The 21389-nt window shown below is 45.4% G+C and overlaps 1 protein-coding gene across 1 annotated transcript in view; it reads right to left on the bottom strand.

The window, feature by feature from the left end:
* STX18 (syntaxin 18) overlaps nucleotides 1–9235 on the bottom strand; it is a 193669-nt gene extending 184434 nt beyond the window's left edge. The window contains exon 1 of the mRNA XM_073648398.1: nucleotides 9019–9235. Within this exon, the coding sequence (XP_073504499.1) occupies nucleotides 9019–9165 (147 nt within the window). The 5' untranslated portion in view covers nucleotides 9166–9235. The remainder of the gene's footprint in view (nucleotides 1–9018) is intronic.
* Between the last annotated feature and the right edge of the window lie 12154 nt (nucleotides 9236–21389).

The following is a 21389-nucleotide window of genomic DNA, read 5'->3' as shown; positions in this document are numbered from 1 at the left end:
TGCCACTTGGCTGAGGCAGTACTGCAGTGCTTCCAGCTTGTAACTGATGTGGTGATATCTGAGATGGAGGATGAACATGAGGAGGAGGAGGATGTGCAGGAGCTGTATACTGTGGGGGCAACTCTGACTGACATAGCGCCCGCAATCCTCGGTGTGGGGAGGATGTGTTCCGTCCCAAGGTCCGACTGGGTCCCGGCTTCCACTAGGTTTACACAGTGTGCCGTCAGGGAGACGTACCGTCCCTGGCCACAAGCACTTGTCCACGTGTCCGTTGTCAGGTGGACTCTCCCACTAACTGCGCTGTTGAGGACACGGCAGATGTTTTGGGACACGTGCTTGTGTAGTGCGGGAATGGCACACCGGGCAAAATAGTGTCGGCTGGGGACAGAGTACCGAGGGACGGCCACCGCCATAAGATAGCGGAAGGATTCCGTCTCCACCAGCCTAAAAGGCAGCATTTCCAAATGTGCGAATTTAGAAATGGGGGCGTTAGCTGCGAATTTGCGCTTTCGTTCAAATGTCTGGGATATGGGCAATTGAACTCTGCGGTGGGACGTGGATGGTGATGCTGTTTCTTGAGAAACTGCCAAAACAAGTGAAGACTGAGAGGAGGGGGCATCTTTACATGCAGTATGGACAGGGGATTGCCTTGCACGCACAACAGGGGGTTCTCTTACACGCACAACAGCGGAAGAAGCAGTGGTGACACCCGCTGACACTGGTCGTGGACCGTGGGGTTCGCCCCACAAAGTCGGGTGCTTTGCTGACATGTGCCTGATCATGCTGGTAGTTTTGTCACCCCTGCTGATGCTAGCCTGGCAGGTGGTACAAATGGCCTTTTTGGGGTTATCAGCAGAGTCTTTAAAAAAATTCCAGACTCTGGAAGACCTACCGGTTGTACTGGCAACATCCCTCGTGTTGGTGTTACGGGGAACGCTTGCTTGCCTTCTGTCTGCGGCCACCACACTGCTTCTTCCTGCCTGTTGGGGTACTCTGCCTCCCTCCCCCTGTGTGCTGCTGGCCTTGCTCTGCGTGTCCTCCTGCCACGTTGGGTCAGTTACTAGATCATCCACCACCTCCTCCACTTCTACTTCCGCACCACGGTCCTCCTCCTCAATTCGTGGCAATTGTGTCTCGTCATCGTCCACCTCTTGTGACAAATTGCCAGCGTCGCCTTCCTGTGGAGGTAGCTGTTCAAATATTAGGCCATCGCTGCATGGGATCTCCTCTTCCACCACTTCAAGCGGAGCAGGCGAGGGGCCCAAATATGGAAATGGACCAGTGAACAGCTCTTCAGAGTGTCCAAGTGTGGGATCGGTTGCTGTCTGACGACACTCGGCATGGAGGGAGGAAAGAGCATCAGGATGAGGAGGAGACTCACGGCTACTAAGACTTGACCGTGTGGAAGACAGACCGGAGGTGGTGGTGCCCAGGTGACTGGAAGTGTTATCTGCTATCCAATTAATAACCTGTTCACACTGATCAGTTCGCAATACTGGTGTTGTAGTGTGCTTCCCTAGTAATTCGGTCAAGAAGTGGGAGCGAGAAGATGTGGCAGTTGGTTGTGGCACATTTTCACCTTGGCCACGGCCTCGTCCTCTACACGCACCATCACCAGAACGTCCAGTTCCACGTCCATCGCCACGCGCCTTGCCCATTGTAAATGAAGTAAAATAGCTTTCACTCGCACTATCAATGGCAAAAGGGCAATAAAAAGGAGATTAGAACCTTGGAAGAGGAAAACCACAGTTCTATTTCTCTGGCCTACACCAGAATCTTTTAAACAGATATATTTGTGTCTGTGGGGGAAATACCAAAAGGTTAATAAGACGGGTATTTGTACAGTCTGACTGAGTAAAAAAAAAAAAAAAAAGAGGATTTAGATGAAAAAAAAAAAGGATTTTTCCTGGCCCCTGAGACCTGGGGCTAAGTCTAGCAATCTGAGCAGCACCACACAGGACTGTAATGCAGTGTTTGTTGGTATAACCACTGCGTCTCCTATACAGCCTGCCTGATATCTGGGATGGATATTAGTCCTCAGAAGGACTGCTTTAGAGACCCTACACTACCTATTTCGCAGTATAAGGCTATGTGCCAATGATGCAGAAATGCTCAGGATTTTTTCCTGAGCGTTTCTGCATCTCCCTGGCAGAAAAAAAACGCATGCGGATTGTACATGCGTTTTCCTGCCAGGGACATGCGGATGTGAAGCGGTTTTCACATGCATTTCCGCATGCAGGTTGACAAGCGCTTTCCAAGAGATTTTAGCATCACTTGGAAAGTGATTGACAACTTAGTCACACTATATAAATCCATGCAAACAGCATGGATTTATATAGTGTGACCCAAGAGAATGTCAAAAACTAAAAAATAAATATATACTTACCCTCTGATGGCCCGCGCTGTCTTGCTTCGCTCGGTCCCGGCTGCCGGCAGCGGTATACTGAAGGACCTGCCGATGTCAGCGTCGCGTGACCCGTCACATGACTCTGACGTCAGCGCAGGTCCTTCATTCCATCGCGAAGTGCCGGGAAGCAAGGTGGAGCGCAGCGCAGGCCGCCAGAAGGTAAGTATACATTTATTTTTTATTTTATTCTTTTTTACAGCTTTTTTTAATGGTACCTGGGTGTGGATGAGACTCTCCTCTCCTCTACACCCGGGTACCATCCGCACATTAGAACGCGCCAATTACGCAAGTACAGATGCAGTCTTGCAGAATTGGCGTGATCTAATGCAAGTCAATGGCGGCAAAAAGGCAGCACTTCCGCAAAATAATTGGTAGTGCTGCGTTTTTTTCCGCAATGATAATCTGCAGAGGAAATTTCCGCAGCATGCCATCGGTCGGCATCTGTTAAGCTAGTTAGTGTCTAAATCTAAAATCTCCATAACTTGAAAGCTGGCTATATATTGGACAACTCTAACACGGGAAAAAGAATATATCACATACGTTCGAGATTAATGAAATTGGAAACTAAAAAGTTTCAGTCCGAAATCTTCATACCTTCATTCATTTTCAGCCCCCCTTATTGCATTCTGATATAAGTTTCTAATTTTTCTCTTGTGGGTCTCTCTCAGTAATATAGGTTGGATGTGAGGTTTGTGTATACCAGGGTGCTGCCGTCTTCAGTAACTCGCATATCAGCACAGCTTCTTGTCAATTCTGCACTTATTTTCTCTTCATTTGCTATCAGCTTCTTCTATGGGCTATTTTCTCCACCCTCCCTGGGACTGTACGTGCTTTTTTCCCTGCCAACATTGTTGAGATCTATGTGCAGCCTCCTTCCAGCTGTTATCTCTCAAGGTAAAATCAGACAGTCGTATAACTTGGACGGGGATCGCAACGCAATGCTCGGCGGTTCTCCCGACTGGAGCATGACAGCATGCATTTCTATGGAGCTGTCACACTCGGGTCGGGAGAGCTGCCGGTCAGTCCGAGCATTGCAATACCTGTCTGAGTTATACGGCCGTCTGAGGCTTCCTTAACACTGAGAAAAAAGAAAGGGGAACAGGGAGAGCTGTCAGAACCAGGAGCTCTGTGCAACAGTGTACATTTAAGTCATATATATAATCCTTTTCACTCAAGTTACTTCTATGCAGAATGCATATATGGTATATATTTTCATCAGAAATGGCGATTTCCATCACTGACAAATGTTTCCGTACTGTGATCTTGAACAGCAAAACTGCTGTGCCTGCAGGGAGACATAGATATAACAAAAGTAAGCCGAACTTGCCAAGTTATATTCCTATTGGCATCCTGACTGTCCCTAACGGTATATGAAAGAAGGATCAGACATACAACATGGTTAATCCTTTAGTTTGCGTTAGAGGTAGGAAACTGCAAAAGTTGATAGGTAGCACCTAAAAAGAGCAACCATCATTTTACACTTTCTTCAGAAATTAACAGGACATGTTAAAATAAGCACCTTTGTAATCTATCTTATTAGAGAAATCTGCTTCTTTCTCCTCCTGGATTGATCATTTATTCTCAATTTAGGGGTAAAATGTGCCCTTAGTGAACAGAGATTTCCCCAGTTCTAAGATAGGATATGACAGTTGGAGTTCAAAAAGTTGCATCGGAATGTCTGTGTCTGTAGCTCCTCCCCCTCCATAGAACTTTCTGAACTCCAACTGTCATCTCCTATCTTAGTATTGGGAAGATTTGTCTTCACTGAATAAAGATTATACTCATGTATTGAGAGTGAAAGCTCAGTCCAGGAGTAGAAAGAAGCAGATTTCCCTAATTAGATATACTACAAAGTTTCTTATTTTCAGGTATACCATTGATTTATGAAATAAAAATTATGATGGTTACTCTTTAAAGCCAAAAAAAGACAAGCTTGTAGGTTTATTACATCAGGAGAAATAGCTGTCGGCTGAACAGGCTTACTATCCCATGTGTACACTCGGTGCTTTGTGTTTGGCCTCCCATGCTTTGAAAGACTGATGTTGCTCAAAATAAATTATGTACTGTTCCAGAAAATCCAATGAAAAAGCAAAGGGTTAATTGACAGACGCAACTCTCATGTCTGTGTTTTTCATGGATAAAACACGTACTCATTATAGTCTATGCGCATGTTCACATGTTGCTTCTTTAAGGAATTAGTGTCTCTGGGGAAAAGCACAATTTTGATCCGATTTGCAAACCAAAAACGCCCATTTATGTCAATTGGTCTGTGAAAAAAATGGTACCACTACCATGCCATCTTTGTTCCACTCAATGGCGGTCCATATTTTTTTACAGTCTAAAGCTTGAATCAAACATCTGCATATGTGATGTAAAATAGAACGATTTTACCCAACGTACTGCTACAGATTTTCATGTCTTTGGACAGCAAGTCCATTTTTACCATTAGTGTTTCATTAGCGGTTTCCTAGTACGCGTAAAAAAAAAAAAAAAAAAAAATTGCAAAGCTTCTCCTACTCATTCCAATGTTAAAAACGGACAAGACGCGGAGGATTTTCACAGACCCATGCTATGATTTTGTGCTCCTGCGTATCTACAGCTCAGCAGGTTAACCCTCGCTTCGCCATCCCTACATTCACTCTACCTGTACTTATGGACAAGATGCCTATAGATAGTGCTCACAAGTTAAGTGCCAACAAGCATTGCAAATATGGCAAAAAAAAAACAGGGGTGGAGAGAAGCCCAAACTTTCTGACTTATTGAAGGATTTAATATTTTTACTCTAAAAACAGAGTTGGCACATTTCTACCTACTCCATATCCCTGGTGAAAAGTGTCATTTACCCTTACAGACTGCCCTGCACTAAAACTATTGGTATCCATCAATATCGGTATTAAAAGAGCCAAAAGTTAATTGGAGTCTTTTAAGTTCCTAATGGGCTCAAAAACAAGAGGAGTTTGCCATGAAGTCATCTAAGTACTTTTCTTCTTTCCAACCTGTAACGTTTTTGGTTAAAACAGACCTTTAATCCAAACATCCAAAATACTAAAATTTTAGGCAAGGTGCCAAAAGAGACAGTGCTCAATTCCTCCGCCGCCGGCGTTGTGTTCCTGAGCTCGGACCAGCAGCACGGCTGCGCCACCGCTCTGAACTGTTAATCTTCAGGTGTGCATCGTACCCGGCAAAGTCGGTGACCTGGGAGCGGAGGGCTCCTGAAGATGCATCTTGACAACATACATTTAAGTAACAACTAAACTTAGTAAAAATAAAAAAATATACACAATTTTTTGATGTCCCTTTAATTGCCAACAGACTGAAAAGGTCGGGGTCCACCAATCTTTCCAAAAAACCCTAAGAAGTAGTGTGCAGCTCAGAAGACAGGAGTGTACAGCGCCCGCCCAGATCTCCCACCCGCGCACAACCCCTGCCCGCGCCTCCTGCCCGCACGCACCCCCTGCCCGCGTCTGCACACAGACAGGAGTATAGATTCAATAGAAGTTCTACGCTCTATGTGCACGAGAAGGGCTCATCTATCAAAATTCTGGCACATTTAGCTCCATAAATCTTCACCAGTGACTTTCCATTGGAAACCTTGCACCGGGGACCATAGAACAGATCTCCAGACTGAACTAAATCAGATGCCTCTTATTCCCAACCAAGGTCATCTAAGGTATCTCTGTTACATTGATGAGTAGAAAGTAACTGGAAAATTTCATTATAATCATCTTAAGAGGAAATACTCGCTTCCATGGCACAAAATTCCAGAACATTCCTCAAAAAACGCTCCATGGACCCTGATGAGATTACGTTTCTATAAAAAACAAATGTGAAGAAAATTGGACTACACCAAGAATTCTTTTTTTCTTGGGAGTTGCAGTGATTGTTGGAATCTGGTGCCACCATAACTGGTGCCACCATAACCCCGATCTCCACCCTATCGATATTTGCAAGGAATCTCTAGTAAATTTTGGATATGCGTTTTTCAGGAATAGTAAGGAGTACGATTTTCTACATTTTTCCGAAAAAAAAACAAACATGAAAAAAGGGGCAAAATGGTCATTCCAGACTTTAGAAATGTATGGCTTTCCTTTAAAATAATCCATTAATATTAGACTTTTGGGGGTCTGACTTTCAGTACCACCTCATGAATCCTGCAGAGGTCCCTTCCAACTCTAACAGTCTGATTCTATGATGGCAGAAGGAGACGCTCTGGGATTTGATTAGAGCTGGGGAGAGCAGAGGTTTGGGAAGAGCTTCTACAAGGCGAGAGCACTTCAGACTCATTTGCATAATAATTCAAGCAGCAATTTTTCTGTAACGGAGAAACAGACTAGATATCTAAAGGTATGGATGGACTTGTCATTGCAAGATCTACATGTGCATATAAACAGCTGGGGGTGAAATCCTGCAGACAAATTCCCTATAAGTGGTAGTTGGTAGTGATGGGCTCAAGTGCTCTTACTCCGGTTGCACCGAGTATCATGGGTGCTCGAGTGACATGTTCAAAGTCCCCGCGGCCACATGTTTCGTGGCTGTTATACCGCCACAAAATATGTGGGGATTGCATGACAAACATGGGCAATCCCCACATGTTTTGTGTCTAACAGCCGCAAGGACTCGAACACCTGCGATACTCGGTTCATACCCGAGCAACCTTGGCAAACTCAAGTAAAGAGCACTTGCGCTCATCACTACTAGTTGGAGATAAACAGTGTACACAGCCGGTCACCAAAGCTCCATCCACTGTGTTGTGGCCATTTTTTGGGAACATCAGCTCAGCTCCTAGTCAATTCAATAGAAGCCGAGCTGCAACTACCCAGTGTATGGAGCACAGCTGATTAGTAGGAGTGTGATCTGTTCCTATGCATAGATCATCAATATTTAAGTCATGGGAAACCCCTTTAACCAAATGCTCATCTTAAATACAAGGAGGTTAAAGTGCACTTGTCTGCAGGATTGTGCTTAGTAAACCACACACACTGTCAGGTGGGTGCCATTACACTGAGTAAAATTATACATTTGTTGATGAAATCCGTCCTGTAGTTCTTTTATAATCTTTATTTTCTGACGTAATGATATGCTCATCGTTTGGGGCGGCCTTTGGGGAGGGGCTTTATCTTGTGCTGAAAATAAAGATTATAAAAGAACCACAGGACGGATTTCATCAACAAAGGTATCATTTTACTCAGTGTAATGTCGCCCACCTGACAGTATATGTAGTTTACTAAACACAATCCTGCTGACAGGTGCGCTTTAAATAGAAAAAAAACAAACTTAAATTTTGCCATTTTTGAGACATCCTGTCTGTATCAGTTCCAGGCACATCAAAGCCAAAGCCCATCCTATATTTAATCATCTAATGTAAAACATAAGGCTGCATTCACAGACAGTGTAATATGATTGGTCACACAGGAGCACGGATTGTCTGATCACCAATTACCACCATAATGACGAGAAGGTTATTATCTGACTGCTGGTCTCCACCAAGATAAGAGGACACATCCTCCTGATTATCACTATGCCATGGGAGGACACAGGATTGCATCTAGTATCTGCTGAAGGATCTACCCAGGGATCACAACACAACCAGAGATAGATAATAGATATGAGATATAGATATAGTTACATAGGGTGAAAAAACACCTAGGTCCATCAAGTTCAACTTCTCTCCACCAATTGTACATTTTTTCACTAAATTATCTATAAAAAGAATTCATTAAACTGAAAATTTCAGGTTTTTAGCGAAAAAAAAAGTTAATGAAATAACACAGAAAAAAAAAGAAGAGGAAATGAAGAATTACAAACTCCAGCTCACACAACTGCATCAACTTACAAGAAAAGTTACAGGTCTCAGAAAAAGCCGACAATGTTAAAGAACAGTTCTGGGTTTTTTGTTGTTGTTTGTTCCATTTCATCCCACTTGGAATTTTTTTTTTGCAGATTTTTCAGTACATTATATGGGAAACTGAATTGTGTCAATCAAAAAGTACAAACCAACCAGAAAAAAAAGGTGCCCATACAGCAAAGGAGATCGGGAAAAAATAAAAAGCTTTGGATCTTGGAAAAAGAAGAGGAGGAAAAAAAAAAAAGTAAAAAAAAAAAAAAAAAAAAAAAAAAAAAAAATTGTCCATGGTGGGAACTTAGGGGTTAATTGTAATGGCGTCATATGACCCATATAAATGAGTCCCAGGACAGGATACAACTGGGCATGTGCAGCTTTAATACCAGTCACAAGGCAAATAATCATTAGGGCTAACCAGGAGGGGATGCTTCCAGGTCTCTGACCCTCTTTATACAGCAAGTTTCCCCTTTAAATTAACTCTTTACTATTAAGAGAGGAATTCATGTCCCAGGAATAGACATGGCATCAAGTGCCAGGCTACCAGCCATAGTCATGTCAGAGCCACAGAAAGCTGTCAGGGACATCCTCAGACTATTACAGAGAACCTACAGAGGGAAACTACAACTCCCAGCATGCTTTCACAGAACACGCTGGAAGTGGCAGCTTCACAACAGGTGGAAATCAACAAAAGACTATACGATAACTCGGAAACGCTGTGCGCAAAGCATCCTGGGATATGTAGTTCGCTAACAGCTGCTCAGTGACTCACCACATCCCGAGCCTTCCCGCTAAACTCGCCCCTGGGGCGGCTCTTCTTCAGCAGGTCAGTCTCCGGTAGGGACACCCCGAGGGCTTTATTCCGGGTCTTCACTGTTTTCACACTGGCTCTGAATAATAGTGTGATGTCAGCTGCCATCTTGACAGCGCCGCGTCATCATCTGTGCAGGTACCAAATACTTCCGGGCGGAGAGAGGCGGCAGGAGATAAAACGTTCCGTCTCACAGAGCGTTCCCACAGCGCTGAGTGCTATCACTATAGCAACTAAACTGACGTCATCAGTATGATAATCAGGCATTATAATACTATGATATAGATATGTGTGTCTGTATATATATTTGTGTGTATATATTTATATATGTGTGTTACGTGTATATATGTGTGTTTATATGTATATCTGTGTGTATATATATATATATATATATATATATATAATATGTGTGTGTGTGTGTGTGTGTGTGTGTGTGTGTGTGTGTGTATATATATATATATATATATATATATATATATATATATATATATATATATATATATATATGTGTGTGCAGGGTTGGACTGGGGTGTCTGGGGCCCACAGGGAGAACTGACTCTAGGGGCCCACCTACAGCCATATGCAAATATCTGTTATCCGCTATCCCTGTTATAGTGGAGCATTGACTGGCGGCTCCGGAACATCTACCGTGCACAGACTAGAACTGGGGCGTACAATTATTGTAGTTTGCATTAAAGGGGTTCTTAGGTTAAAACAAGTTATCACCGATCCATGGGATCCACAGGATAGGAAATTGCACCGATTGGATGAATAGGGAAGTTTTATCCCTGACAGGACACTTATCCCCATTTTAAAATGCAGCTTCCAAAAAAGAGCAGCGCTCACAGTCACTGAGGGAATGAATGGATCAGTGGTCGCATCTCACAAGCCGCTCCAGTCTAATGGGGAGAAAAGCTCCACATTCTGCCGATTGTGTCCCAGCAGTCAGACCCCCACCAATCAATATCATCACTGATCCTGTGGAGAGGTGATTACTTGTTTTCACCAGAGAACCCCTGTAAGTGCATCTCTGCCGCTCTGGTGCAAGTATTTAATCTCTAAGGCCACGGCCCCACTATCAGTATTTGGTCAGTATTCGGTCAGTATTTTTTCTCAGGAGTGGGAGCCAAAACCAGGCGAGGAACAATCAGAGAAAAGGTATAATAGAAACAAGTCACCAATTCTGCATTTATCACCCACTCCTGGTTTTGGCAGCGACTCCTGAGAAAAAATACTGACCGAATACTAATGGTGGGGCTGTGGCCTAATGGAAAAAAATCTTTTCCTAGTTAATATCAGCAAGAACAAAATGACTGCCATACACAACACAGTCCACTATATCAACACCAATAATACCACATACAAAAGGGACAAATATCGCCACACCATGACTAGATCACATATTACCACCACATAGTGACCAAATAATACCACATACAAGGAACAAATACGGCCACACCATGACCAGACCACATATTACCACCCCAAAGTGACCAAATACTACAATACTGATCATGAATACAAACCACAATACTAACAACACTGTTATTACCACCAGCGACATTATACACAGGAGCTCTGTATATAGTGTCAGTGTACAGGTAATACAGGGATCACCAGTGACATTATACACAGGAGCTCTGTATATAGTGTACAGGTAATACAGTGACCACCAGTGACATTATACACTGGAGCTCAGTATATAGTGTCAGTGTACAGGTAATACAGGGTTCACCAGTGACATTATACACAGGAGCTCTGTATATAGTGTCAGTGTACAGGTAATACAGTGATCACCAGTGACATTATACACTGGAGCTCTGTATTTAGTGTACAGGTATTACAGTGGTCACCAGTGACATTATACACAGGAGCTCTGTACATAGTGTATAGTGTACAGGTAATACAGTGATCACCAGTGACATTATACACAGGAGCTCTGTATATAGTGTACAGGTAATACAGTGGTCACCAGTGACATTATACACAGGAGCTCTGTATATAGTGTACAGGTAATATAGTGGTCACCAGTGACATTATACACAGGAGCTCTGTATATAGTGTATAGTGTACAGGTAATACAGGGATCACCAGTGACATTATACACAGGAGCTCTGTATATAGTGTCAGTGTACAGGTAATACAGTGATCACCAGTGACATTATACACTGGAGCTCTGTATATAGTGTACAGGTAATACAGTGGTCACCAGTGACATTATACACAGAAGCTCTGTATATAGTGTATACATAATACAGTGATCACCAGTGACATACACAGGAGTTCTGTATATACTATATACACACGTGGTCAGAATTGTTGGTACCCCTCGTTTAATGAAAGAAAAACCCACAATGGTCACAGAAATAACTTGAATCTGACAAAAGTAATAATAAATTAAAAATCTATGAAAATGAACAAATGAAAGTCAGACATTGCTTTTTTGCTTCCACTGAATTTTAAAAAAAATTAAACTCATGAAATAGGCCTGGACAGAAATGATGGTACCCCTGAAAATAATGTGACAAAAGGGACATGTTAAATCAAGTTGTGTCCACTAATTAGCATCAAAGGTGTCTACAATCTTGTAATCAGTCAGTGGGCTTGTATATAGGGCTACAGATACTCACTGTGTTGTTTGGTGACATGGTGTGTACCACACTCAACATGACCAGAGGAAACAAAGGAAAGAGTTGTTTCAGGAGATTAGAAAGCAAATTATAGAAAAGCATGTTAAAAGGTAAAGGTTATAAGACCATCTCCAAGCAGCTTGATGTTCCTGTGACTACAGGTGCACATATTATTCAGAAATTTAAGATCCATGGGACTGTAGCCAACCTCCCTGGACGTGGCCGCAGGAGGAAAATTGATGACAAATCAAAGAGACGGATCATATGAATGGTAACAAAAGAGTCCAGGAAAACTTCTAAAGAGATTAAAGGTGAACTTCAAGCTCAAGGAACATCATTGTCAGATCGTACTATCCACCGTTGTTTGATCCAAAGTGAACTTCATGTAAGACGACCAAGGAGAACACCATTTTTGAAAAAAAAAAAATAGTAAAAAAGCCAGACTGGAATTTGCCAAACTACATGTTGACAAGCCACAAAGCTTCTGGGAGAATGTACTATGGACAGATGAAACAAAAATGGAAGTTTTTGGCAAGGCACATCAGCTCTATGTTCACAGACGGAAAAATGAAGCATATCAAGAAAAGAACACTGTCCCTACTGTGAAACATGGGGGAGGCTGTTATGCTCTGTGGCTGCTTTGCTGCATCTGGTACAGGGTGTCTTGAATCTGTGCAGGGTACAATGAAATCTCAAGACTATCAAGGGATTCTAGAGAGAAATGTGCTGCCCAGTGTCAGAAAGCTTGGTCTCAGTCGCAGGTCATGGGTCTTGCAACAGGATAATGACCCAAAACACACAGCTAAAAACACCCAAGAATGGCTAAGAGGAAAACATTAGACTATTCTGAAGTGGCCTTCTATGAGCCCTGACCTAAATCCTATGGAGCATCTTTGGAAAGAGCTGAAACATGCCATCTGGAGAAGGCAACCTTCACACACAAGACAACTGGAGCAGTTTGCTCATGAGGAGTGGCCAAAATACATGTCGAGAGGTGTAGAAGTCTCATTGACAGTTACAGGAATGGTTTGATTGCAGTGATTGCCTCAAAAGGTTTTTAAACAAAATATTAAGTTGTGTCCATCCAGGGTTGCCCCCTTATGTGTCCCGCCAGGGTTCCCCCCTTGTGTGTCCCGCCAGGGTTCCCCCCTTATGTGTCCCGCCAGGGTTCCCCCCTTGTGTGTCCCACCAGGGTTCCCCCTTGTGTGTCCAGCCAGGGTTCCCCCCTTGTGTGTCCAGTCAGCTACCCCCTTGTGTGTCCAGCCTGGCTACCCCCTTGTGTGTCCAGCCTGGCTACCCCCTTGTGTGTCTGTCCAGCTGGGCCCCCCCTTGTGTGTCCATCTGGGCCCCCCCTTGTGTGTCCAGCTGGGCCCCCCCTTGTGTGTCCAGCTGGGCCCCCCCTTGTGTGTTCATCCAGTGTTCCCCCTTGTGTGTACAGCCAGGGCCCCTCCTTGTGTGTCCAGTCGGCTCCCACCTTGTGTGTCCAGCCAGGGTTCCCCCCTTGTGTGTCCATCCAGAACCACCGCTTTTGTGTCCAGTTGGCTCCCCCCTTGTGTGTCCAGCCAGCCTACCCCCTTGTGTGTCCAGCTGGGCCCCCCCTTGTGTGTCCAGCTGGGCCCCCCCCTTATGTGTCCAGCTGGGCCCCCCCTTGTGTGTCCATCTGGCCCCCACCTTGTGTGTCCAGCCAGTGGGTCCAGACCAACACACACACACACACACACCTACACACACACACACACACACACACACCTCTTACCTTCCTGCGCTCCCGTGCGGTGTCCTCCTTCTCCTGAGTTGTGCGCCTCCTTCACAGCAGGCGCATGACGATGACGTCATACGCCGGCCGGCGAAGGGAAACACGCAGCTTCAGCTGCTTCACTGGGACGTGCGCCGCGGAGGTTCAGGTAATGAACGCTGCATGCGCGCGTCCCTGCATACACTGTGCCTGCGCTTTTAAAGGGCCCGTGCCCCTTAAAACCGCAGGATTTTTTTTTTGTTCTCTTCTCCCCCCTCTACTCTGCAGCAGGGGGCGGGGCCCACCGGGAAATTTCCCGGTATCCCGCCAGCCCAGACCGACCCTGTGTGTGTGTGTGTGTGTATATACATATTCTAAAACTCAATATGGATAAAACAGAGTTCATCATCTTTCCACCCTGTCATTCATATCCTCCATCTGACCTATCCATCAACGTCAATGGCTGTTCACTCTCCCCAGTCCCACAAGCTCGCTGCCTTGGGGTAACCCTGGACTCTGATCTTTCCTTCAAACCACATATCCAAGCCCTTTCCACTTCCTGCCGACTCCAACTCAAAAATATCTCCCGGATCCGCACATTCCTCAGCAAAGACTCTGCAAAAACACTAGTGCATGCCCTCATCATCTCCCGCCTCGACTACTGCAACCTCCTGCTCTGTGGCCTCCCTTCCAACACTCTTGTGCCCCTCCAATCTATCCTAAACTCTGCTGCTCGACTAATCCACCTGTCCCCCCACTATTCCCCAGCCTCCCCCCTCTGTCAATCCCTTCACTCGCTCCCCATTGCCCAGAGACTCCAGTTCAAAACCCTAACCATGGCATATAAAGCTATTCACAACCTGTCTCCTCCATACATCTGTGACCTAGTCTCCCGGTACATACCTGCACGCAACCTCCGATCCTCACAAGATCTCCTTCTCTACTCCCCTCTTATCTCCTCTTCCCACAATCACATACAAGATTTCTCCCGTGCTTCCCCCCTAATCTGGAACTCTCTACCCCAACACATCAGACTCTCGCCTACCATGGAAGCCTTCAAAAGAAACCTGAAGACCCACCTCTTCCGACAAGCCTACAACCTGCAGTAACCACTGCTCCACCACATTACTGCATGAGCAGCTCTACCCCCACCTACTGTATCCTCACCCATCCCTTGTAGACTGTGAGCCCTCGCAGGCAGGGTCCTCGCTCCTCCTGTACCAGTCACTGACTTGTTTTGTTCAAGATTATGTAAATGTTTTTGCTATGTATATCCCTATCACATGTAAAGCGGCATGGAATAAATGGCGCTATAATAATAATTAATAATAATAATAATATATATATATATACATATATAATGTGTGTGTGTAGGTGCTCACTACACCCTAAGATTAGTTCCTTGAGGAGAGTAGTGTCCAAAATAGAGTCATTTTGGGGGGTTACTGCTGTTTTGGAACATCAGGCACTCTGCAAATGTGATATGGTGCCTGCAAACTATTCCAGTAAAATCTTTGCTCCAAGGCCAGGTAGCTCCTCGTGCTTCCCTCCTGAGTGGGGATGAGCGAACCCGAACAGGAAAGTTTGATGTTCGTACTGGACACGGACTTCTTACTGTATGTCTGGTTTCCTGTTCGGGTCCGAAAGTCTTATAAAGCTTGTTGAAAGGCAACTGTGCAGCCAATCAACAAGCTTTAAGGCTGTTGGCTCTTCCGGCTCCATCACAGTCATGTCAAGTAATGGCTGGACTCAGTGAAAATTGGGTCACAAACTGTGGGGTGTTTTTTCTTCTATTACCTCTTTGCAAAAAAACATTATTTAAATAGAAAAAAAATAATTTTTACATTTCACTGTGTTAATTTCTGTTAAGAATTAACATACTTTAAAGGGTTGACTTTGTCAATGGAGATGATTTATGGGGGTTTCTAATATATAGACATATTATTATTTTTATATATTTTTAGAGCACCATTGACTCCATGGTGCTGTACATGAGAAGAGGTTACACACAAATATAAAATATGGTGAACAAACTAACAATGACAAAAGGGAGAGGGTCCTGTCCTTGCAGGCTTACAGGATATATAGAGTTATGTCCAGAAATATTTGGCCGGTGACCGAATCTTGGTGATTTCAGCTCTGCAGGCCCTATTTTTTATTTAAAATAAAACAACTGAGATACAATTGAAGTGGAGACTTTCAGGTTTTATTTAAGAAGTTGAACAAAAATATCCTGTGAAACATTTAGGAATTGCAACCACTTTTCTTCAAATCCTCCTCATATCAGGGGCTCAAAAGTAATTGGACAAATTAACTTTACCATAAATAAAATGTTAATTTCAAATACATTGTAGAGAATCCTTTGCAGGCAATGACGGGCTGAAGTCTGGAACCCATGGACCTCACTGTGACGAAACAGCTTCTTATCTTAATCAGCCAGATGTTTAGATTTGTTAAGCCAAGATAAATACACTATTATCTTTGTGTTGACCTTTGAATGTATTGTTTCTTTGGCTGGTCATGAACAGTGACTCCAGGTGAAACAATGATGTTTGTTACTATGCTAATTGCATATTGTACTAAAGCCAGCTAGATGTTTGATTTAAAGAGCCCCCCCCCCCCACTATACAATCTATGTGAATTGATTAAATGCACAAACAATTAGACCTGAACCCTGTGTCATAATACCCTCCCTAATCCTTGACCTGTGGATGTGTACTTCAAAGGACAATTGTAACTATTTTTAAGGGACATCAAACTTTACAAGGAGAATCAAAGATCAGAGAGACTCTTCAGAAAGGCAGCTTGGTAGCATGTCTTGATCCAGAGAGACACAGATTTGGAATCTACATGATTCCGGCCTAAGGGTATACAGCCCTAACTGGAAGGATACAGATCTGCTCCATTTGTAGCACCCCGAGGGCTCGGCTGCTACAGGGGTATTGCACCTCAAACCAGAGGTGTGATATTCCACTCCCGGGTAAGGATGGAGTGTGGACCAGGACTCAGTAGCTGCATGCACCACACACACCCCATTTCCGAGGGACAGGTCAACGGTGCTCCCACGAGACAGGAGTGCAGGCACGACAGCATCTGTCCCTGGCTGGAGTGGGGAGGGGAAGGAAAACCCAGTGGTGTAGGAGCAGATAGGGGTGGGTCTCTGAGCATAGGAAGGAGCCCATTGGTTGCTAGTCACCTGGGCTCATGGTCAGAGGGAGGTATAAAAGGTGGGCACCATCTTAGATCTAGGTTCAGTCTGGGAGAGGAAGTGACAGAGCAGGGCCTCTGTGGAGCTCTGCTCCGGAGGCGGGCCTAGCCTGTGAGGCCCAGCCAGCACTGAAAGAGAAAGAAGAAGAAGTTCAGTCTGTGAGGAGAAGTGGAGAAGGCAGGGAGCAGGGCTGCTGCATGGGCTCTGCTCCCTGGGCAGGCCTAGCACAGAGGCCGGGGCCAGAGAGAGAGAGAGAGAGGAGAAGGAACAGTGGAAAGGAAAGGGAACAAGACCAGAACAGAAGTAACAAGTGAAACAGAAAGGCTCAGGAACGAGAAGGAAGATAGAACCCTAAGGACCCAGGAGATTACGGGTGACGGGTTGGCAGAACAGGGTACCGGATCCCAAATTGGTGGAAGCGAATCATCTTCAGCCAAGAACCGGAGGTCGTGACCAGCCCTTGGTGCGACCCCTCGCTACACCTTGCTAGGAAGGCATACCATAGAGGGTCAGGGACGTGGGCACGTAGCCCTCCCAAGAGAAGGCCCGCAGGACATAAGCTTGGTCACTGGTGGGGCACGAAACAGAGAAAGGACGGAAGGGAGCTTTGAGACATACTCCAGAAAGACCTGGGAGTTGACCGAGTCCCTTGCCTGGTGGACGCAGCACGGCTTGGGTGGTCACTGCTTCGCGAGAGTGACCTGGAGAATACAAACTGTGAGTAAAGGACATTGGATTGCAACACGTTGTCTGTGACTTCTTGCTCCTCCGGCACTGTTGGTATTGGGACTATCTCCACCATCACTCCCATCATCCACGCTAACTGCCCTGAGGCTGTACTCCTCCCGTGGGGAGTCATCCCATTCTTAGCTGCACACAGAACACTGGCCTCAGCGGTCTGCCTTGCAGCGGCGGTCCCCATTGACCGCAATCCACGGGTGGCGTAATCGGACTATCATCTCACTAATAAGACTGCCACTGAATTGACCACCCTGGGCACGGACCGGGTCAGCGCCACGGAGACTACAACCCCCAGCGATCCGGCTCCGGGTATTCCCTGCACAACACAGGCCCAGGGGGCGCGTCACATTGACTATCAGAGAACCCATGGATACATTTGAGGAGACTAGGTTGGGACGATGAAGTCACCTGGCCTCTTGGATATGTTGTTTGGGGTTGCCAGGTGGGACCCTCCGGTCACCTGGAACCCATTGAGACATTCAGATAAGGCAGATTGGGACCAGCCGGTCATCTGGCTCCATGGAAACTCTTGGAGAGGCCAGGGTGGGACCCTCGTGTCTCCTGGCCTTGTACCTCTATGGACTGTCAGCTTCCTAAGCTTGCCGCTATCTCCTCTCTGTGGGGGTCCGCCAAAAGCGAGGGACCACTGGTTGAGGTATTTGGCCCTGGAAGTCCCAAAGTTACAGCTGCTCTCTTCCCATCTTGGGTATTTGCTGGGACTGTTCTACGTGTTTATTGTCTGTTTGGTGGTTCAATAAAATATTGCCACACTGTTTTACCCTCACTATGTGTTGTCTGAGTACTATTATGCCCATGGATGACATCATGTCTTCACAGTCACCATCGCTGTGTTTCCTCCTTTGTGATGCTTTGCCGGCCTTTAATGCAGATTACTTCAGTGCCTTAAAGGGTTTTTCTCATGAACAAAGTTCATTTTAATCAATAGATCCTGGATTAATAATAATTTCCAGAATTGGATGTGTTTATATAAAATGTTCCTGCCCTGAGATAATCTTATAAATGTGCCCCTGCTGTGTACTGTGTAATGGCTGTGTCTGACCGTGCAGGAACATGGTCTGATCATACCACAGCTCCTAGGCAGGGGGGAGAAGCAAAAGAGTATACAGACATTACTTCAGGGGATTGCAAATAATTCTTTATTTGAGGTAAAACATTTTTTAAAAACAGGCAGTGAAATGTTTTACCTCACAAAAAGAATCAGCTGTGATCCCCTGCTGTAATGTCTGTATACTCTTTTGCTTCCTCCCCTGTCCAGGAGATGTGGTATGATCAGACCATGTTCCTGCACGGTCAGACACAGCCATTACACAGTACACAGTACACAGCAGGGGCACATTTATAAGATTATCTCAGCACAGGAACATTTTTTTAAAACACATCCAATTGTGGAATTTATTATTATTACAAGATCTATTGATTAAAATCAACTTTAAAAGTAACTTTGTTAGTGGGAAAACCCCTTTAAGTTTAGTCTTAGGAATGTGAAATGCTGCTCAATGAGAATGAGGGTGAGAACTGGTGATTGACTCGGACATTGCAGAATATTCCACTTCTTTGCTTTTGCAGTATGCTTTGGGTCATTGTCCATCTGTCCTTTGAAGCGTCATCCAATCAACCTTGCTGCATTTGGTTGAATCTGAGCAGAAAGTCTCGCCCTGTACACACAGGATTCATACGGCTTCTTCTGTCTTCAGTCACATCATCAATAAACACTAGTGACCCAGCACCATTGGGAGCCATGCATGCCAGGGCCATCACCCTGCCTCCATCATGTGTTACAGAGGCTGTGGTCTGCTTTGGATCAGGAGATGTCCCAAACCTTCTCCATTCTTCCTTGTCAGCATTCTGGTACAGGTTTCATCTGTCGAAAGAATACTTTTCCAGACCCAGGCTGGCTTATTTGTATGTTTTTTGGCAAAGTCTATTCTGGCATACCTATTTTTAAGGCTGATTCATGGTTTGCACCTTGTGGTGAACCCTCTGTATTTGATCATGAAGTCTTCTCTTTATGGTAGGCTTAGAAACTGAAACAGATACTTCCTGTAGAGTGTTGTTCACTTGGGTGGATGTTGTTAAGGATTTTTCTTCACCATGGAAAGGGTTCTGCGATCATCCACCACTGTTGTCTTCCATGGACGTCCAGGCCTATTTGAATGAACTCTCTTTTTTTGCAGAAAATACAGAACCATTGATTTGACCACTCCTAACATTTCAGCTATCTCTCTGATGAATTTCTTCTTTTTTCACCCTAATGGTGGTCTCTTTCTCTTCAATTGAGAGCTTCTTTGAATGCATGTTGTGGGTTCACAGCAACAGCTTCCAAGTGCGAATGCTACACCTGGAATCAGCTCCAGATCTTAACGAGGCAATAGTCCATGCAGGCCTTTAACCCCTTTACCCCCGAGGCCAATTTTTACAATTCTGACCACTGTCATTTATGAGGTAATGATGCGCCCCCTGGGCCGTGGGGTACCCGGTGCCGGGCCGGTAAATGCTGGGGGATGTCACAGTGTCAGTGACCCGGTCCGTGACCCAGGGCGGTCAATAACAGGGGGTTTATTTATAGGGGATTTATAGGGGATTTATAGTGATTGTATAAAGTTCGTGACGCCAGCTGTGGTATGCGGCTAGGGGAGCCGCCGCTGTGGAGCAGGTCCTCTGGAGCTCATCTTACTGCAGCAGGGATGGTGTAGCTCTCCACAGGTAGAGCTTAGCTCCAGGGCTGTGTAGATGGTATGGGTTATGCTGGGTGTTGTAGTGCAGGGTTTGATGGCGCAGCAATAATCACAGAGACAAGGAAGTGCAGTCCTCAGGGTCTTTACTCACGGTTATTGCAGTCCAAGTTACAGGCGCCAAAGTAACCTCCCTCATCGTGCTGCGCTTGCTCAGGGAGGGGCTCAGTCCACCCTCAGATATCTCCGGAGTACTTAGCAGGACCCCCTTCTGTGTCCTCTCTCTGGCCGTCTCCCTGCACCTCATACCAAGTGCCCCAATCCAGTACCTGCGGGCCTTGTCAGGCGACATCTGTTCCGTCCCCTGGGTCCTATATAGCTACCTTCTTGGTGAGACTGATATGGACTGTTGGCTGCAGGACTTGAAATACTGCAGCCTCCGGTTTCTAGTTGAGTCATAAAGTTCTCTGCTAGTTGAGGGACCGGTCCCCTTCGTGTGGCCTGACCCCTCCACCTCCCGGTAGATTCGGGTGTACGGGTGGCTTCCAGCAATGCCCGTACCCCTGGGGTCCCTTCTTCCGTTCCTGGAGCCCTTCCTGCTCCCTCTCCTCTTCCTTCAGTCCTGGGCCTCTCCTCAGGCCCTCTGCCCTAGCAGAGCTCCTGCTCCACTCCTCTCACTGTAGACTGTTCTCTCTCTCTCCTCAGACTGAACTGGCTTTCTAAGATGGCTTCCCTTTTTGTACCTTCCTCTCATGTGCTCCCCTAAGCTACTTCCTCCACCCACACCCACTACATAGTTCCTGCCCCCCAGCTAGGGACCCGGGACTGTGCTCTCCCTTAGGAGCAATCTCGCTCTGCCCCCACTGCGGGTATGTGTTGGATGCAGGTGTTAGGGTCCTGAGCCGTACTCCTTCCTTACCTGAGAGTGAGATACCACACCTCTGGGTGAGATGCAGTACCTCTGTGGCGACCGAACCCTCAGGGGCGCCACAGTAATACCTCTGGAACGCTTCAATGGATCCCACTGATTCTGGGATTGTTTTTTCGTGACATATTGTACTTCATGATAGTGATAAAATTTATTCGATATGACTTGTGTTACTTTGTGAAAAAATTGGAAATTTGGCGAAACCTTTGAACATTTTCAATTTTTAAACTTTGATTTTTTTTATGTCCTTATATTAGAGAGATACGTCACACAAAATAGTTAATACTGATAGGGAATCTAGATTGTGAGCCCCGATGGGGACAGCGACGATAATGTATGTAAAGCGCTGCGGAATATCTTAGCTCTATATAAAAATAAAGATTATTATTATTATTAA

The sequence above is a fragment of the Phyllobates terribilis genome, unplaced genomic scaffold (genome assembly GCF_046119375.1).
Source record: "Phyllobates terribilis strain yellow unplaced genomic scaffold, ASM4611937v1 Scaffold_1__5_contigs__length_1240528914, whole genome shotgun sequence".
Classification (NCBI taxonomy): domain Eukaryota; kingdom Metazoa; phylum Chordata; class Amphibia; order Anura; family Dendrobatidae; genus Phyllobates; species Phyllobates terribilis.
The sequence above is the reverse complement of the archived record's forward strand: the minus strand, read 5'-3'. Positions and strand labels throughout refer to the sequence as shown.